The following is a 19,532-nucleotide window of genomic DNA, read 5'->3' as shown; positions in this document are numbered from 1 at the left end:
GGAGGGGAGCCCTAGACAGAGGACCAGGAGGGGGACCTTTCGGGACAGAACGGAGGGAAACAGGGGAGGTGGTGGTGGGTGTGTCCGGGTCTAAGGCTCGGAAACGGTTGTGAGACTGAGGAAGGCGGGAAGGACGAGGAGAGGAAGAGCGCACCACGCAAGCATAGGAGACACCGGCGAAAGAGGGGAGACGATGAACTTGGCGCCGAGCCTCAGGAAAAGACAAACGGTCCCGGTGCTCCAAGTTGAAGACAGCCGCCTCAAGTTTGTAGCGAATACACGCACGGGTGAAGGTAGGGTGGGCCTCACCGCAATTGAGGCAGCGGGCCTGGGGAGAAGTGCACTCCAACTTAGAGTGACCCTCGCATCCACACAGGGGACAGAGAGAGACAGGACTAGAGCATTTGAGGGTACCATGCCCAAACTTCCAGCACTTACCGTAGAGCCTCGGAGAGGGAATATATTCCTGAACGGAGCACCTGGCACCAGCAAGAATAACAGAGGATGGAAGGGTCCTACCATCTAAGGTAACCTTCACAACCCGAAGAGGCAGACGGCGATGACCACGAGGGGGACGAGTAAATGTATCCACCTGGAGGACAGAATGACCCTGGGCCTCGAGGACATGCTTGATATCCTCGTGGCAGTCCCTGAGATCCCTAACACCGGTCGCAACATGGTGCGGGAGAACAGTGCCCACACTGGCATTCAACCGGGCGTTCTTCGAGACCCGAACAGGGGTTTCACCAAGGCAGGATAAGGCGGCCAAGCGAGTGGCCGCATCCTGAGAAGGAGCAGCAACGAAACGGGTACCAAGACGAGTAGGGCTGAAGGTGACAGAGGCATCCACGGAGTCGACAAGATGCCTATGAAGGGAAAAATCATCAGGAGGAGTTGAGTCCAAAGGTTGGAGGTCAAAGTATTTAGCCCATGTAGCAGGACCAAACAAAGCATGGAACGAAGGAGGATGGGAAGGGAGCATACGAGAGCGGCCGTGGCGGGTACGGCGATGAGAACCCGTAGAGAGAGACGGGTTATAAATAAATAAATAAATAAATAAATAAATATAAATAAATATGTTTATTCAGGTAAGGTACATACATACAAGTGATGTTACATTAATGGATTGATATATAGATAGAGCTAGTACATACAATGCCTAAAGCCACTATTACGCAATACGTTTCGGGCAAGAAAAACATTAATATCTAGAACTTAATACTAATTGAGCATAAAGAATAAAAAGTGTTGAAAACAAATACAAATAAAGATAAAAAAAAGGGGGAACATGACTGAAAAAGCAGCACAAATACAATAGGTTGACAAACAGTGTTGATTAAAAAAAAATAATAATAATAAAATAACAGACATGGGTTGACAATAAAGGAGTGAGGTGGGTTACAGGGAATTTATTAGGTAGTGTTTAGTTTTTATCTTAAACTGGTTGAGAGAGGTACAGTCTTTAACACTAGCCTGAAAATAGAGATACACTCAGGAACACTGGATAAATAGAGATACACTCAGGAACACTGGATAATGAAGTTAATACTAGAGGACACAGGCAAAGCCAGTGTACTATGGAACATGGGAGTAAAAAGAAAAAAAAGACAATAATTCAGGTTGAAAGGTTCAGTAGTCGCAAGAAGAGATGGAGCCGTGCAAGGGGACGAGACGGTCACCACAGCAGGCTTGGGGCTCGACCCAACCACAGAGGGAGGGGAGCAGGGAGGAAGAGTCCGGCCTGGGCCTAAACCGGGCTCTGTAGCGGAGGCTACAGATCCCGGTCTTCCAGGACGGTCCGACTCAGGGGCCTGGTCGACCACCCCATGAGCCTGGCTAAGAGAAGTCAAGTCGTCATCCATATAGCAAACCAACAAATGTACCCATAGTAGGAAAACAGCATGTAAAGGATTTGGGAATAATAATGTCTGATGACCTAACGTTTAAGGAGCATAACCAAGCAAATATTGCGACAGCCAGAAAAATGATAGGATGGATTACGAGAACTTTCAAATCCAGGGATCCCATCACAATGGTTGTACTCTTCAAGTCACTTGTGTTGTCCCGTCTTGAGTACTGTTCAGTACTCACTTTCCCCTTCAGAGCAGGAGAGATTGCTGAAATAGAGGGAATACAGAGAACGTATACGGCACGCATAGATGCAATAAAGCACCTAAATTATTGGGATCGTCTCAAAGCCCTCCAAATGTACTCACTAGAAAGAAGACGAGAGAGATATCAAATAATATACACCTGGAAGATACTGGAGGGCCAAGTACCAAATCTACACAGTAAAATAACAACGTACTGGAGTAAACGATATGGAAGAAAATGTAGAATAGAACCAGTGAAGAGCAGAGGTGCCATAGGCACAATCAGAGAACACTGTATAAACATCAGAGGTCCGCGGTTGTTCAACGTCCTCCCGGCAAGCATAAGAAATATTGCCGGAACAACCGTGGACATTTTCAAGAGGAAACTAGATTTATTCCTCCAAGGAGTGCCGGACCAACCGGGCTGTGGTGGGTATGTGGGCCTGCGGGCCGCTCCAAGCAACAGCCTGGTGGACCAAACTCTCACAAGTCAAGCCTGGCCTCGGGCCGGGTTTGGGGAGTAGAAGAACTCCCAGAACCCCATCAACCAGGTAACACAAAAGGGATGGGACCCGGAACCAAGGGATACCACCTACCAGGGCAGCCAGGGAGGCCGAGCGCGGGCCAGTGCAGAAAGGTTGTGTCGTCCCCAGCAGTGCTTCCCCTTTTCAACAGGGGAGTCCTACTACTTCGTTCGTTCTCCCACACTGGTGCTAAGACCCCATTCCCCCTATCCTGGACACCCAACCATCCACTCAGGGCGGCCTCTCACAAGCGACCCCTCCAGCGGGTGGTCCAATGGCTCACAAGGCCCCTACATGGTGCCCTTCAGCACGTACACCACCCAAAGAGGGGGCAGGAGAGGGGGCACAGGCATCCCACACCTGTCCCAGGGAGGTGTACGTGAGCCCCTCACCACGGCAAGGAGGCACCACGGAGGGGACCTAGTACTGTAGTTTGGCACTGAATCAATGTATAGATACAGGGAGCTCACTCAGAAATTGGCATTACATTCATTTTTTTTAAATGACATACCTTTCCTCTGTAATCAGTATTCTATTTGTAATTTTTGTATTTCTCCCTTCTGTATTTTAATTTTTTTCTTTGCCTTGGTAATTATATAAATTCACCAATTTTTTGTTCCTTGCTCAAGTAGCAAGTGCTTCATTAAATGACAGATAAACATGTAGAATTCTTTAAGCTTGCTTAAAATATAAATTAAAAAAAATCTTAACTTTTTTAAAAGTTCAAATGAGTGTTTCACATGCAGGACAAAGTACCAAAGACGGCATGTTGTGAAATTCACCTTGAAGAACCTGATACTCGACAGGTGTAATAAATTCAATACAAGAATTTTTTACAACATATATTTGATTTAAAAAATAAAAATCTCACATTCAAATATCTGTATAATCTTTTATTATTTGTGGTCACAGTAACGTAACATTAGACACCATGTTACAATATTGCAGCATCTTTAAAAATATTTAAAAACACACTATTTATACAAAATAACATGTTCAATATGATTAATGACAATGTTAAGTACTGTGATTACCAGCAACTTTGTAAGAATGCAGATAAATCTGAAAATAAAGGCCTTTTCACTACTTATATTTCCATAACAGAACAATATAATTCTTATTCATTAAGAAAACAATTCATCAAAGAATAAAGTTATGCAGTGAAAACTAAATGGGGAAAACTACTAAACTTGTGAATACCAGTGTTAGGTATCTTCTCGTGTTGCTCTGGAAGGTGTGTGTGTCACGTGCAAGTTTCACAGATAAGAGCACCTGCTCTCAAGACCACTGGGTAACAACCTCAGCTTTGTATGCTCATTGTAGTATTACATCCATTTTACCCACTCCTGTAGATCCAATACAAATGTATCTACAGTACTTCTTGTGGCAGTTACACAGTATACCTCTATCAGTGTTGAAATGAGGATCTCGGACAACAATATCATTATTTACATATACAGTATTAACAGTGCAAAAATACCGAGTAGTTTTGAAAAAAATATTAAGCTTGCTGAAATATATCTACAAATTTTTACATTTTATACAACTTTCTCAGTAATTAACTGTATTTACTAATATACTGTAATGCATAAGATAATTGTGGTCTTGAGCAAGTGTGTTGTGAAACTAAAACAGCAACCTTTTAGTGAGAGGTAATATGGTCATTTGTATTTATAGTAATTCTGCAGGCAATACATGGTAATAAGGTTGTCCTTGCTGAGATTAAAGATCAATATGAAGATTGATTTCTTGGGTAATACAGGGAGAAAAATACACCATATAGTATCAAATTAGAAATGGGGAATGCAAGTTTAACTTCTTCCTTACAATGTACATAAAATTTTAAGGGGCAGAATCTCGAAAGTATGCCAGAAAAATTTACATAAACACATTACACAATTTTGGATATCACTAACCTGAAGCCATTAAGTTGGCTAATACTGTACTAAGTAATAAATTTGCAAAAAGAATTAGGCTTGCTCTCGCCAAGCAGCTGCAAGCAACACGAAAGATACACGTAAACCCTGAAGGTAAGAGAGAGAAAAAACAACGGGAAAATAGTTTTTATTGAAAGGGGAGAATGGAGGTGAAGAAAATGGTGACCGTCACCTTTTGAACATCTTTATCAAAGTATATATATAGATACTATCCAGCTGTCCAACTTGGCTATACAATCTTGGCCTGGCCCAACCCCTATTTTGAGAACACCACAGAGTGCTTCACCCCAACCCAACTGTGGCCACTGGAGAGCATCTCCCTTCACATGCACCATTTTCCTATAATACATAACATCCTGTCACCATGATCTAAACAAATCAGGTAATGTTTCAGACAAGGCATCATAAAAAAAAACAAAAAAAACAATAGCAGTACATCCAAGCAGAAACATGTTAAGTGATTTTGAGCAGAAAGCTTATAAGGGAATGTGCCATACCTAGATTGTTATGTGCACTAAATTTAAAATGAGGAAAACAGCATTTATTTTTGTTTTCTATTTTTAAGGCTAAATATAAGGTCTTTGCCTGTTATGCTCAAAGTGACAGTGATACACAAATGTGAAAGGTAAAAGTGCCTTGGTTGTCAAGGCTGGGGAGTGGTACAGGCAAACACAGGAGGAAGAGATGAACAAGCACTTTCCAATTTCACAAAGTAAATACAGTACCTGACCTCAGTTTTTGTTATACCGTATGATGAATTTCTAGTGTACACACACATTTTGAAAGAATTTAAAACAGAAGCCTTGAAATAATTAACATTCAGACTTTTGGTAGGGCTGCTAAGATAGCTCGAATTTTAGAACAGTTTCTTCCATATAGTTCTTGACCTTCAGAATCTTTATCTTGGCTTCCATTTCCTTTCCCAATGAACATCTCCATCCCCAAGACATCATTCTGAGATCTTATATGGAGAAACGCCTGAACCCATGGTAGCACACTTATACAAATGCAAAGTTGTCACAATAACATGGCTGAAGATACGATGACCAAACCACACATCAGTAAAAGGAGAAACGATGACATTACATGACTCGATAATGGTCCAGGACAGACTGAAACGAGTCATGTAATGTCATCGTTTCTCCATTTTCTGATATGTGGTTTAGTCACCACATTTATATAATATTAAGTCACTGAGAGCATGTACAATATTATAAATTTTTAGTTTCGGTATTTAGTGTGAATATATACTGTGGTGTGGTACTGTATCTGGTCTCCCATTGTCTGACACACGCAACCTCTTAGGGTTATTCAGATCCCCATAGCATATGCTTGGCCATTCCCCAGGATGTAATTCACAATGTTCAACAAATTACCAGGCCCTCTTTATTTTTAGGTGAATGGGGGCATCAGATGCAAGAAAATGAATCCAATTATCGCGTCCTACCCGGGAATCGAATCCAGGACCCAGTATTGCAAGCAGAATACTATACGTTGACCAAACCACACACTAGAAAGTGAAGGGACGACAACGTTTCGGTCTGTTCTGGACCATTCTCAAGTCGATTGTGACAATCGACTTGAGAATGATCCAGGATGGACCAAAACGTCGTCGTCCCTTCACTTTCTAGTGTGTGGTTTGGTCAACGTATTTCAGCCACGTTATTGTGGCTCCTCATCTGAATACTATACTGTGCAGCAGAAGCCTATATCCAGGGAGGATACACGGAAAACACTTAAATTCCCCTGACTGATTAAGGCTGTACAGTATTTTGAAGAGCACACATTTTCTGATTAATATTAGTGACCATGGTTGATATATCTTATGTTAAACCCTGAGCAAGTAGTGAAGATTTGTGCATAGTTTGTTCCTGTGCACCCAGCAGTAACTGGGTAGGTGAATGTAAAATAATTGTCAGAACTAATCAGGGAAAAAATGGTACTGAATAGCTTGACACTAGTGGTCCGAATATTCATGCACTGTACCAGTAATCCGTCCAACACCACTAAAATACATCACCTGCTCTTCAAATTTCTGAACTTCATTTCTTCAACTATTCCATTTGCATCTAAATGATGCAGTAACTCTTAAAATATATGGGCAAAGCTTAGAGATGCCATGTTGGGTATGAATGAGCCAGCCAGAGCTAAACTCTGCCATTCACACATTCATGACAAACCACCATAGACCTAAACATTTTGGTTCCTTTTACTGAAACACTTTTGTGCTGGAATTGTTTGACAGTATATACAAGGTTCAAATGGATTGGAAAAGCCAGCAATATATCAGAGTAACTGTAAAGAATGTCAATACTATGCGAGATAATGCTTTAAGTGCTGACAAAGGGTTCTCAATCTTAACAAAAAAAATCTTAAAATTAGATTTAATTCTAAACCCATCCACCATATATCTGAGAGAACCTTAAATGTCTATATAGTGTCTACATTTAAGATAGTGTATGAAATTAGATTCTCTATGTACAGTGCAGTAACATTTGTCTTTTTATACTTTTACTATTTAGTAAAATATTTTTGCACACCCAGTACATATATGCAAATTGTAGGTGCACTGTACATAATGTAGAACCATACAAAACTTTGCCTATATTTTCAGATTTCTGGCTAAGATAGGAGTTTGTAGTTCCATTTACTGTAAGGGTCCCAGTAGGACAGTTGGGTTCATTCTAAACTCGCAAATGAGAATTCCGGGTTCGGACAGAAATGATTGGACACGCTTTCTATCACCTAATGCCCCTGTCCACCAAGTAGTAAGTACCCAGGAGTTGATCAGCTTCTTGTGGGTTTGCATCCCGGGGGGATGTCAGTAATTCAACCATGGGGAAGGGCGGGGACCTCGATAAAAGCCTAAAATGTATTGTACTGTATGTATAAATTGGCTGCCTGTCCTCCGACAATGAAGTTAAAGGTCATTTGCTACATATTACTTAGGCAATTTATTTAGCAATAAAATTCATTACAAATAGATGCAAAACCTATGTTGTTACCCAGATCTCCATTTGTTAATACATGATTCAAACATGAGAATATAAAGAAACTAATAAGATAACTTGGAGCGTGATAGGAAATTTTGTAGAAATAAAATCTTCTACCCGATGATAAAATCAATATTATGAATATACAGTAATTCTAATGACAATTCATATGTAAATTGTGCAGTTCATATGTAAAAAAGTCAGTAACCCAGATTCTTTTGAAGTTCCAACATCAATGGTTATAGATGTATACCATTACATAGGCCTATTGCAAAGTAATGAAAAATAATATATTATACTAAATGGCAAAAAAGCATAACGGAAAACACAATGAAGAAAACTGTACATACAGTACTACATTCATATTAAAAACCTTGAATATGCAGAAAGTTTCTCTACGGATAAACTCAATAATCTTATCACTGTACAATAGAAAGAATAGAAAGTATTAGATGAAAGTACTTTAAAAATTGAATTAGTAGTAGTTAATGAGTGGCAAGTAGTAAGAACAATAGGTAAACTGGATAAAGAAATGTGCTGCATGTTGGGAGACACTAAGTACAAGTACAGAGCAGAGATTGCAGTCTCCTTTAGAAAATACCAATGTTGGTCAGTCTCACTGGTACACCAGTGGCTGAAGCCACACAAAACCAACTGTACCCATTCCCTGCTATGGTATTCCGAGGAAGCCATAATATTGGAACAAATTTTTTGCAATTTGTCCTCTGTGCTTAACTTATTGTCTATTCATATCTTATAAATGTGCTACATGTGTATGAAGGGAAGATTGAATTTTGAACAATCTACTGTTTGATGGAAGCGAGCCGTTTGTATAAGAGCAGACGAGTAATGATCTATCGCGTGAAATATTGTGCACGAGGCACTTTGCTGTACAGGTTTCCACCGAGTACAATAGCTATATGATGAATGTAGCTACTTTAAGATAGAATAGTGAGGTCGGGTATATAGGTGACGAGAACCATTAAAGCAGAAACCATTTGAGTGAATACATTAAGATAAAATCAGGAATGATAGGAAGATAGAGTTTGGGATTGCATGTGCAAGGCTGCACTCAGACATTTGCAGTATGTCAACACAATTAATTGGGGTTTAAATATTCATGTACAAATTTTCAAGTGTCCTAGCTAGTTAAACAGTTCTTGTTTTCAACCTATTTTATTTTTATATCTAATTCACACAACCATGATTTGGTATGCTTTTAAATTTAGCCCTTTCGATCACCAAAAATGCGAAGTAGCTCAAGGAACAGGTTAAGAATATCCAGGTAGAGATTAATTGTGGCCAGAATGTACTCTTCTGGTGAAAGCTTCAGCATCATCATCTGTAAAACATTAAATAATATAATGAAGTTCAGAACCTGGTAAGGTAAGGTCTTTAGTAAATGTATAGTGGAAAAAAAATAGCAATAACAATTCTACAGTTATTCAGTTGAGAGCTACTAAGTTAAAAGGTTAACAATACCAACTTTTAGCTGATTGAGAGGCACTATGTTATACAGTTTATGGTGGTGTTACATACCTGTGTGTCATATACTATGAAGAGACAGAAGATGAGAGCGGAGCCACCAGCTAGTGCCAGTTCCAGACCACTGCTGCCCAAGAACATATTCATTACACCCACACCAATCATCACAAGCAGTCCAATAACCAGTCTGTGGGGGGAAAAAGGGACTTTAATTTGGTGTAAAACATGATCAAACTTGACCCATCCTCCAAAAATCATAGTACTATGGCTACTATGGATGGACTGTATGGTCTCTAGTACGCGCACACTGCATGCACGCACGCACACACTAACGATCATAAATGCATATAGTCCACCGCCATACAACACATGGTCAAAGGAGGAGCTGAATAATAAACGAGAGGGTCTTATAACAATAATGAGAGAGATTATAGCGAGAGCTGATAAAAATGGATCATGACTGTTGGTAGTCGGCGACTTCAACTTGAAATCCATAGACTGGGAGGCATATGAAGCTAGAAAAGAGGAATTTTGGACTTGTAGATTCGCAAATCACATCCTGGAAACATTCATGTTTCAACGTGCTTAACAAGCTACGAGGATGAGGGAAGGGGATGTTCCCTCCATGCTGGATTTGATATTTACCAGGAAAGAGGAAGAGATATTTGACATTCAATACCTCCCCCTCCCTTGGGTAAAAGTGACCATGTCTTTTTGAGAATAAAGTATGCAATGCGTTATACTCTGGAAGAAAATGAGGTTGAAGCAGCTGAAAAGCCTGATTTCAGGAGAGGTTATTATGGGGAACTCAAGACATTTCCTTAAGGAATTTGACAGGAAAGACTTGCTGTTAGGACATGAAGTAAATGAGATGTATGTCAAGTTTTGTGAAATATATGATAAAGGCACAAAAAAATTATATCAAAGCAGAGATGCAGAACTAGGAAACAGGATTGGTTCAACAGAAATTGCAAGAGGGCCAATGACCAAGATACATAAAAGGAATCAATGTAAGAAGAGGCCAAACCCCCAAACATACAGAGAACGGCAGTGCCATCTAAAATTACAATATTTATTTATAAACACCCTGTAGTTGTTTGCGACAGCCTTGATGGCACTTTGGCACACCTGTTTACTAAGGGGATTTGCTTCCCCTTCTTTTGGATTGTTTCAATCATTCCAGTGCAGCCTCCTGGGGACAGTTCGTCAATTTCCTTCCCCCCATTCCTTTTGTTGGTCATGTGTCCAATAGTTTCATGGTGTCACATCCCCACTACTATGCAGTGGCTTAGCAGGCCTTCCTACTAATTCTCTCTCTAGCATCTGTCCTTCACTATGCTTAGTATCAGCTCTTTTGCTATTTTGTCCATAGCTGATATCTATGCTAGAGGCCTCTGACAGTCCTTCAAGTTATGCCTTCTCATTCCTCATTTGGATATCCTTCAGTCTTGCTGCGCTTGTGTACACAGGCATTTTGTGCTTGGCCACTGTTCTTCATCCCAGGCTCTCTTCCCTATCATTCTTCTCCCACAGGTCAATCCAGTCTGATTACTGTTTTCAGAAAAGCTGGCTTTCTCCTTCAAGGTGCTGTTGTGGGAACTCTCAGAAATCAATTAATGAGTGGAATAAAACACCATTTTCTGGCGAGTCCACTGTAACCCCGCACTGTGCCTGTTTGTTCCCTTCTATCCCTGTGGAGATTCAGAGTTTAACACGGGTAGTTCCAGAGTGAGTGGAGTTTCAGAGTGGCTTTTGCTGGGGTTTCCCCAGTTTGATGATTGATCTTTGATATCCTCCCCTTATAGTATGATCCAGATTGTGGTCTTTGCTCCCAGTAGGCAATTTTGAGACTCATAGGCCTGGTGTGTTGGGTATAGGCTTTGTGGTACCAGAGATAAGCTTGGGGGAACTACTGGGGCCCACCAGTAAACTGTGTATTATATTCAATGCTGGAGATTTTATCCACCATGACTAAGGATAATTACCAAAATAGGCCCAGTATTAATATTTCCTATTTTTTTTACAAACATTCTTCCCTACAATGCTCCATGTAATATGGCTCCACAACTGTAGTTACAATTGTAAACCATCCCAGAATTTTGTGGAAAAACAAATTAGTGTTGTATAATAATATACAGTAGTGTAACTTTGATTCAGTGAACTATATTGGATCATCCCAAATTTGTTAGAGTGAGGGATTCATTGCAACAGGAGATGCTTTCAGGATGCATTTTTGAGATGTAAATTTGTTCAATGACAAGAAAAATACATTGTTTCATCTATTTCTTTCTTCTAAGGTTGTGTCCATTAACAACAATCATTAAAAAGGTGATTTGGAGCAACATTAAGTGTGTACCACTCATAACTTAACCCTTAGACTGCGTATATTACCGCACATATTGGGGGCCGGGTAACGAAAAATATTCAAATTATATAAAAATAACTTAAAAATGTTAAAACAAATCTCCAACTTTTTGGCTTCAGTGTCGTAAAACTTTCATCAAAATATTTTCAAAAATTGATTTTAGACTAATTTTTGAAAAATAAGAACACTTTTGTTGATAAGGAGAACATCTAATAATTGGAACTGAAGGATTATGCAGTAATAAAGAGATGCAAGCACCTGTCCGACGCTCAAAGAAGAAGAATAGTAGTAAGAAGTGTCCGCAAAATGGATATGCAGTTGGTACCTTTATAGCATTGCTGAGTTATACATAATAACACAAATAATAATGAATAACTATGTTAATATTATCTATTTTGTTATATATCATATACATACTTTGTCCAATGTTAATATATGTTATTTTCATCAATGTCCCAAAAATATTTTTATTAGGGTAATTTTTTTTTTAAGATTTTAGTTTTTTCTCCTTTGTTTATTATCTGATTTTGTTGTAACCTTTACATCCTGGAGAATGCATGTTTCCATAACTATGTGAAGACAGAATGAAATTGGTCAACAAATAAATCAGTCACAACTCGCAAAACTAGGGACTTTAAATTTTTTGGCTGATTTCTTCTCTGATTTCAAACTCTTATTTTCTTTGTCTCTTTAGGTTGTTTTGATGATTAACCCTTCAATTGCGCATCGCATCATATGATGCTTTGACCGACTTGCAGTAAATTGCGCATCGCATCATGTGATGCTTTGGAGTACTACGCAAGATTTAATCGACCTGTGGATACACGGGGTTCACCACACCTTCATCAGGGCTCTTGTAAACAGACGCCATTTTAAAAAAAAATCGTAGGCCAAACTCCCAGGTGTTGGGGGCCTCAGTATTGAGTGAGCCACCAAGCCTGACGCACGGAGCATGAACTCCCAGCACTGCTGTTCAGCTTGAGACCACAGCATCGCCTAAAAAACCAGCGTTGAATGTAATGAAACGCCATTTTCTGGGTGAGACCCGGAGGCTCCCCGGAGCTTTACCAGGATGATATGCTAATGTCAGACTTTGGCATCAGTCATGTGTATGGAGTTCTAGGGCCTACCGGGGACCATGGCCAGAACCTGGCCCCCTCAGAGAGGCAAGGGGAGCAATGGCCTATAGAAACCCCTGTGTGGTAGGAAGCATTCCAAAACAAACCCCTATTCTGGTGAAAATTGCTACCTAAAGCCGAACTAGTGGATAGAACTCTTCAACAGAAAACAAGGAAACTAGTATGACGTCATACGTCACCGTGCCGCTGTCTGCGCAGCTCCCCCCTCCCCGGGAGGGGGAAGGGGGAGTCCCAGACCTCCTATGCCGGCTATCCACCCATCAGTTCTGAGGCTGGATGTCAAAACACACGAAAAACCGCCGACCGGAGGGAGGGAGGGTTGCCGGGAAGCCTCCGGGTCTCACCCAGAAAATGGCGTTTCATTACATCCAACGCTGATTTTCTGGGGGTAGCCCCGTCGACTCCCCGGAGCTAACTACCCACAGAGGAAGGTCAAAGGGACAGAACCGAGAGGCGGACACCACGCACCCCCCACGGAAGCGAGACAACCGGCAGCAAACGCCAACCCAAGGCGCCAGAGCCCCGCAAAGTCCCGGGAACAACACGAGAACAATGAGCAGCAAGGCCCCCGCACGAACACCAAAAATCCATGCCCGAAAGACCGCAAGGCCACGTCGCCCAGACGGCACCGAGAGCAGCGAAGCCACGAACGCCACAGGCATGAGGGAAGAACACAGGCAGCTTAGCCGCAAGAACACGGCTGACAACCAGGGACACCATCACCCGCGAACCGGGAAGAACAGAACCGGAGTAACGCAAAACGCGCCCCGGACCCAAACGCCGTGGCACACAAACAACAGCGGAGGGCCGCCAATGAACACAAAACACGACACACCCCCGGCCCGACCAACGAAGCACCAACAAACCCTGGACCCCTCCAGAATGCAGCAGCCCCACCCCGCGCCAGAAAAGATGGAGACTGCTGCCATCGAACAACCAAAACGCTAAAACCGAAGGAGCAAGAAAACTCGGCGACTCGACCCCCAGAGGCAAAGGCCAAAAGGAAAGAGCCGACGAAAAAACACACCGGAACCGAAGGGGCCCTACCAACCGAGGAGAAGACAGAGCACGCTGACCAGAGACCAGGATGGTGCAAGCGGTGCACGAACAGGCCGGAGGTGAAACGACGCACAAGACAGCTTACTAATGGTGCAAGCGGTGCACGAACAGGCCGGAGGTGAAACGATGCACAAGACAGCTTACTAATGGTGCAGAAGCAACATCAAGACCGAAGCAAGCTGAAGCGGCTCCGCCAGCGCCACACGAAAAGAGGCAACAGTATGTGGCAAGACGACGGCCCCCAACCCCCACCAGAAAACCAAGCCAAGAGTAAACCAAGCTAACAAGAGTAACCACCTAAGCAGGGACAGGAAAAGGAAGGACCGCCAAAATACCCCATACTGCCGCCAAGAGAAGCAAGCAGGTGGGACACCTACCACGAAGCCACTCGACCACCAACCGGAGGCGAGACCGCGAGGCAGAACATAAGCAGCCCCGACAAGGCCCCTCCGAGCCCAGGAAAAGGCAGAGCCGCAGGAAGATCTCGGGCGCGACCACCGAAACCCTGGCGGCACAAGGAGATGAAACGTCTGCCGAACAGAAAAAACTCCCCAAAGCATGCAAGCCCGCCAGGAGTTCAGAAACGACGGGTCTGACACGAGACATCGCAAGACCCAAAAAAAAAAAAAAACTGGCAGGGCAAGCTAGGAAACCAAAGAAGACGGAAGGGTCACCGCCAGAACAGTACCTGAACCAAGGGGTACAAACAACTGCAATAGACCGAGACAAAGAAGCACATCACAAGACACAGGCCGAAAAAACGCCCAAGAATACACACAGAACACCCCTACTGCAGAGGAGGCAGGAAGAAAGAGCAGAAGCACAAAAACCCCAGGAAAACAACCAGGGGTGGACAATCAGGCAGGGACAGAAAAACCCCCATGCAATCCCCAGGCACAAAACAGCTGCAAAGTGCCACACCACAACCGGACACAGGAACAAGGACACGCCACCGTGAAACACGGTACCAATGCACACGTGCAGCAGCAGCAGCAACAGGCACCACCACAACATGTAAATAGCAACTCCCTTCTGCAAAGGCAGAGAACGGAGCAGGCAGACCCCAGACAGGGCCAACGTAGACACAACAAAACCCAGCAGGCCCAGAAACCTGCACCAGGCAACCGATGGCGGAGAAACCCCGCTCGATACCTGCTGGATGGGGTACTGGGAGCACTTTTACACCCCAAGCCCGGCCCAAGGCCAGGCTAGACTGGCCAGAGGGTGGCCCACCAGGCAGCTGCTAAGAGCGCCCGCCGGCCCACATACCCCCACAACCAGGATGGGCCGGAGCTGCTATACGAAAACAGGCTAGTGTGCCCTGGAAGTCCACGGACGAACCAGCAAGAAGGCTTATGCTCGCAAGTAGGTCGTGTAACAACCACAGACCTCTGATGGTAATACAGTGTTCCCCAATTGTGCCTATAGCACCACTGCACTCCACTGGTACTATCCCTCAAGTTCTACCAGATAGGCGGGACCCAAGAGTCAGAGCTCAAACCCTGCAAGCACAGCCAGGAGCCTTACCAGGTGAGTACAGAACCCACCCTACAACCCCAACACCTCACAACATGAAAAAAGGTGGGTCCCCTGAATGACTAGCATGGGTTGGACATGCACATGAGGGGGACAGGAAGGGTTGAAAAGGGGACAGTCACTGGTGTGCGAACGGTCTCAGTCGTACAAAAATATACCTAAATAAAGACAGGTATATAAACAACACCGCATCCAGCGCCCGGCCAAAAGACGCCAGACCGCAGAAACTCACCTGGCGACCGGTGGCACGAACTTGACACGACTCAACCGTGCTCTGAAGAACCTGGGAGCACCGCCAGGTGAAGACGCCAGAGCCGAACCCTGCCGGACCCGCAGGAGAGCAGAGAGGCGAAGGAGGTGGCCCACACCCATGACAGGGAAAACCGAGGCGTCCTCCCCACAACTGGGAACCAGGACACCCCCAGAGCGAAGAGGCACATACTGCAGCCAGGGAGAAGAACGAGAGGCGAAGCACTGTAGCAAAAAGGGTGCAAAACACCAGCACTGAAACACCGCCCAGACCAAAACAAACTCCACGGCGCATGCGCATGACACGCTGGCCGAACCGCACAACCCTCTCTGCGAGAAGGCGCCAACCAGGACTACTGCACTAGAAAAGTAGCCAAAAGAGGAAGCAGGAACAATAAAACCGGCCAAAGAAGCAAAGAGCCCAAAAAGGAACCCAACCGGGCGACAAGTAGCCCAACAGTGCGACAAGTAGCCCAACCGGCCCACAAATAGCCCAACCGGGCCACAAGTAGCCCAAAACGGCGACAAGGACGAGGAGCTGACAGATGTTCCAATAATGTGGCAAGTAGCGAAAAACCTTCCTGAACCCTCGAGAACACAGAAGCCAACACTAGTCCCGAAGGCACACAAAGGCGCAGGCACACCCGAGATCAGAAGTCACGTAGAACCCCATCGAACGGGGAAACATGACGAAAACACCGTCTCAAAAAAGGGTGGGAGGAAACATCCACCCACAGGACGGAACCAACCGACTCAAAGGCCAAGGAACCGAGCCCGGGGAGGGGCCGACGCCCAACAGCACGTACAGCGAGTGGGGAGGAAAGACCCCACTCCGCATAACCACAAGCCCTGCCTAGAGGGGGGATAAAAACCCCCACGGGGTCCAACGGGGCCAAGGCCCCCAAGTCAGCCCTTCCCCAGCCCCGGGAACCTACACGACAGGCCCCGGGGCCGAGCCGTTGCCCCAAAGGCCCAGCCGTACCAGAAAACCGAGGCAGCCGTGAAAACACTAAAGAAGGGAGCCCACTGGCAGACTCATACAACACGGCTAGAGGAACAGGCTCAAATGCCCCCGTCACTACCCCGGAAAGGGAATTCCCCGAGACTGCCCGAGTCTCAACACCATCAAAAACCCCGCCCCGAACCTACAGACGGTAAGAAACCGGATGCAGGCAGGAAGGGTGATCCAGGGGAAAGACAAGGGGGCGTGGATGGAACCGAAGCAACCAGCACCCCCAGGTCCCAAAACGAACTAAAACGGAGCAGCCCCGGGGCTCCCGGGGAGGAACCCACGAGAACGTTGCCACCACCAAGGATCAAGTGCAACGCCCCTGCTGCCCGCACCCGCTTAGTCAGCACAACTGGGTAACCGAGCCACAACGAGCAACCAAACTCGCAGGACTCCGGGTCGAAGGTGTCACCGACCCCACAAGCAGCAGACGGAGGCAAAACAGAGAGTCACCCAGAGACAAAGGGTGAGAGCAACCCTCAAACTCGCTGGAAGCGAGGGGGGGACTCTGGGGTCACATCTATCGGACCCGCGCGCCCCCAGGGGTTTCCCAGGGTCCCGAGCGTTTACTGTAAGAGGACTCGTGCTCAGGTAATCCCTGGCAGGGTACTGCTAACCGGCACCCAAAGCTACCAAACAACTTTCTAAGAGCTGAATCCCCGGGACGTGTACACTCACGGGGACCTAGCAGGGGGTACCACCAGAAAATACTCAGAACACAAGGGACACAAGGGGCAAGAACGAAGGCAGACCCCCCCCACCAGGTAGATAAACAAAGAAAAAGAAAACCCCGCAAGAGGACAGCGTACCCAAGCGGAACAGAGCCGGCCGCTATGATTGGTAAAGACAAGCTGCACAGTACCCTGCGCCCCACCAATGCAAAAACTGCCCCTTACCCTAAAGCGAACAAGGGAGACAGAACACCCGAGCACACAAAGAGTTTATCTTGAGTTTATCTCGAGATGATTTCGGGGCTTTAGTGTCCCCGCGGTCCGGTCCTCGACCAGGCCTCCACCCCCAGGAAGCAGCCCGTGACAGCTGACTAACACCCAGGTACCTATTTAACTGCTCGGTAACAGGGGCATAGGGTGAAAGAAACTCTGCTCATTGTTTCTCGCCGGCTGGGATCGACCCCGGGACCACAGGATCACAAGTCCAGCGTGCTGTCCGCTCGGCCGACCGGCTCCCTTCGGTCCGAAAGAGCGGCCGAAAACCAAGCAGTAAACGGCCAAGCAGGGGCAGGACCCAAGGAACTTGTGGAAGGTGGCCCCAAACCCCAAGGGCAGTACTTATAGGGCACCTAGGGAAAGGAACCCTAGGCGCATGCAGCCCGAGTACTGGAGAATCACTCCCGGCTCACACACCACCTAGAAAACAGACACCACACTCTAGGTACAGTGCTGAAACAACCACTGGAGCCGGAGCACATAACCGGTGCCTATAGCCTCAGAACTGATGGGTGGATAGCCGGCGTGGGAGGTCTGGGGCTCCCCCTTCCCCCTCCCGGGGAGGGGGGAGCTGCGCAGACAGCGGCGCGGTGACGTATGACGTCATACTACTGTAGTTTCCTTGTTTTCTGTTGGGGAGTTCTATCCACTAGTTCGGCTTTAGGTAGCAATTTTAACCAGAATAGGGGTTTGTTTTGGAATGCTTACCTTTCTGGATGCTTGACCCGGTCGATGGCAGACATAGAATGCTTCCAACCATACGGGGGTTTCTGTAGGCCATTGCTCCCCTTGCCTCTCTGAGGGGGCCAGGTTCTGGCTCGTGGTCCCCGGTAGGCCCTAGAACTCCATACACATGACTGATGCCAAAGTCTGACATTAGCATATCAGCCTGGTAAAGCTCCAGGGAGCCGACGGGGCTCCCCCCAGAAATGCCATAATATTCTTGTTCATGCTGGTTGATACCTGGTTGATGGGGTTCTGGGAGTTCTTCTACTCCCCAAGCCCGGCCCGAGGCCAGGCTCGACTTGTGAGAGTTTGGTCCACCAGGCTGTTGCTTGGAGCGGCCCGCAGGGCCACGTACCCACCACAGCCCGGCTGATCCGGAACTTCTCTTAGAAAATCGTCCAGTTTTCTCTTGAAGATGTCCACGGTTGTTCCGGCAATATTTCTTATGCTCGCTGGGAGGACGCTGAACAACCGCGGAACCCTGATGTTTATACAGTGCTCTCTGATTGTGCCTATGGCACCTCTGCTCTTCACAGGTTCAATCTTGCATTTTCTTCCATATCGTTCACTCCAGTACGTTGTTATTTTACTGTGTAGATTTGGGACCTGACCCTCCAGTATTTTCCATGTGTATATTATTTGGTATCTCTCTCGTCTCCTTTCTAGAGAGTACATTTGGAGAGCTTTGAGACGATCCCAATAATTTAGGTGTTTTATCGCGTCTATGCGTGCCGTATATGTTCTCTGTATTCCCTCTATTTCAGCAATCTCTCCTGCTCTGAAGGGGGAAGTGAGTACTGAGCAGTACTCGAGACGGGACAACACAAGTGACTTGAAGAGTACAACCATTGTGATGGGATCCCTGGATTTGAAAGTTCTCGTAATCCATCCGATCATTTTTCTGGCTGACGCGATATTTGCTTGGTTATGCTCCCTAAACGTTAGATCGTCGGACATCATTATTCCCAAATCCTTGACATGCTGTTTTTCTACTATGGGAAGATTCGATTGTGTTTTGTACCCTGTATTATGTTTCAGATCCTCATTTTTGCCGTACCTGAGTACCTGAAATTTATCACTGTTAAACATCATGTTATTTTCTGCTGCCCAATCAAAAACTTTGTTGACATCTGCTTGTAGTTTTTCAATGTCTTCAGCAGAGGTAATTTTCATGCTGATTTTTGTGTCATCTGCAAAGGACGACACGAAGCTGTGGCGTGTATTTTTGTCTATATCAGATATGAGAATAAGGAACAGTAGCGGTGCAAGGACTGTACCTTGAGGTACAGAGCTTTTAACATCGCTTGGACTCGATTTTATCTGATTGACTGTTACTCTTTGTGTTCTGTTCGACAGGAAATTGAGTATCCAGCGTCCTACTTTTCCAGTTATTCCCATTGACCTCATTTTGTGAGCTATCACCCCATGGTCACATTTGTCGAACGCCTTTGCAAAGTCTGTGTATACAAC

The 19,532-nt window shown here is 45.3% G+C and overlaps 1 protein-coding gene across 2 annotated transcripts in view; it reads right to left on the bottom strand.

Annotated features, from left to right (window-relative positions):
• Positions 1-3,444: 3,444 nt before the first annotated feature.
• Positions 3,445-19,532, bottom strand: part of LOC123770982 (protein lifeguard 4) — a 43,128-nt gene continuing 27,040 nt past the window's right edge. For both annotated transcript variants that reach the window (XM_045763152.2, XM_069309401.1), the window contains exons 4-5: positions 9,087-9,219; positions 3,445-8,889 (exon numbers count right to left, since the gene is read on the bottom strand). In XM_045763152.2, coding sequence (XP_045619108.2) covers positions 8,773-8,889; positions 9,087-9,219 — 250 coding nt within the window. In that variant the 3' untranslated portion in view covers positions 3,445-8,772. The remainder of the gene's footprint in view (positions 8,890-9,086; positions 9,220-19,532) is intronic.

The sequence above is a fragment of the Procambarus clarkii genome, chromosome 65 (genome assembly GCF_040958095.1).
Source record: "Procambarus clarkii isolate CNS0578487 chromosome 65, FALCON_Pclarkii_2.0, whole genome shotgun sequence".
In the NCBI taxonomy this organism is placed as follows: Eukaryota; Metazoa; Arthropoda; class Malacostraca; order Decapoda; family Cambaridae; genus Procambarus; species Procambarus clarkii.
Note: the sequence above shows the minus strand (reverse complement) of the source record. Positions and strands in the feature narration are given on the sequence as shown.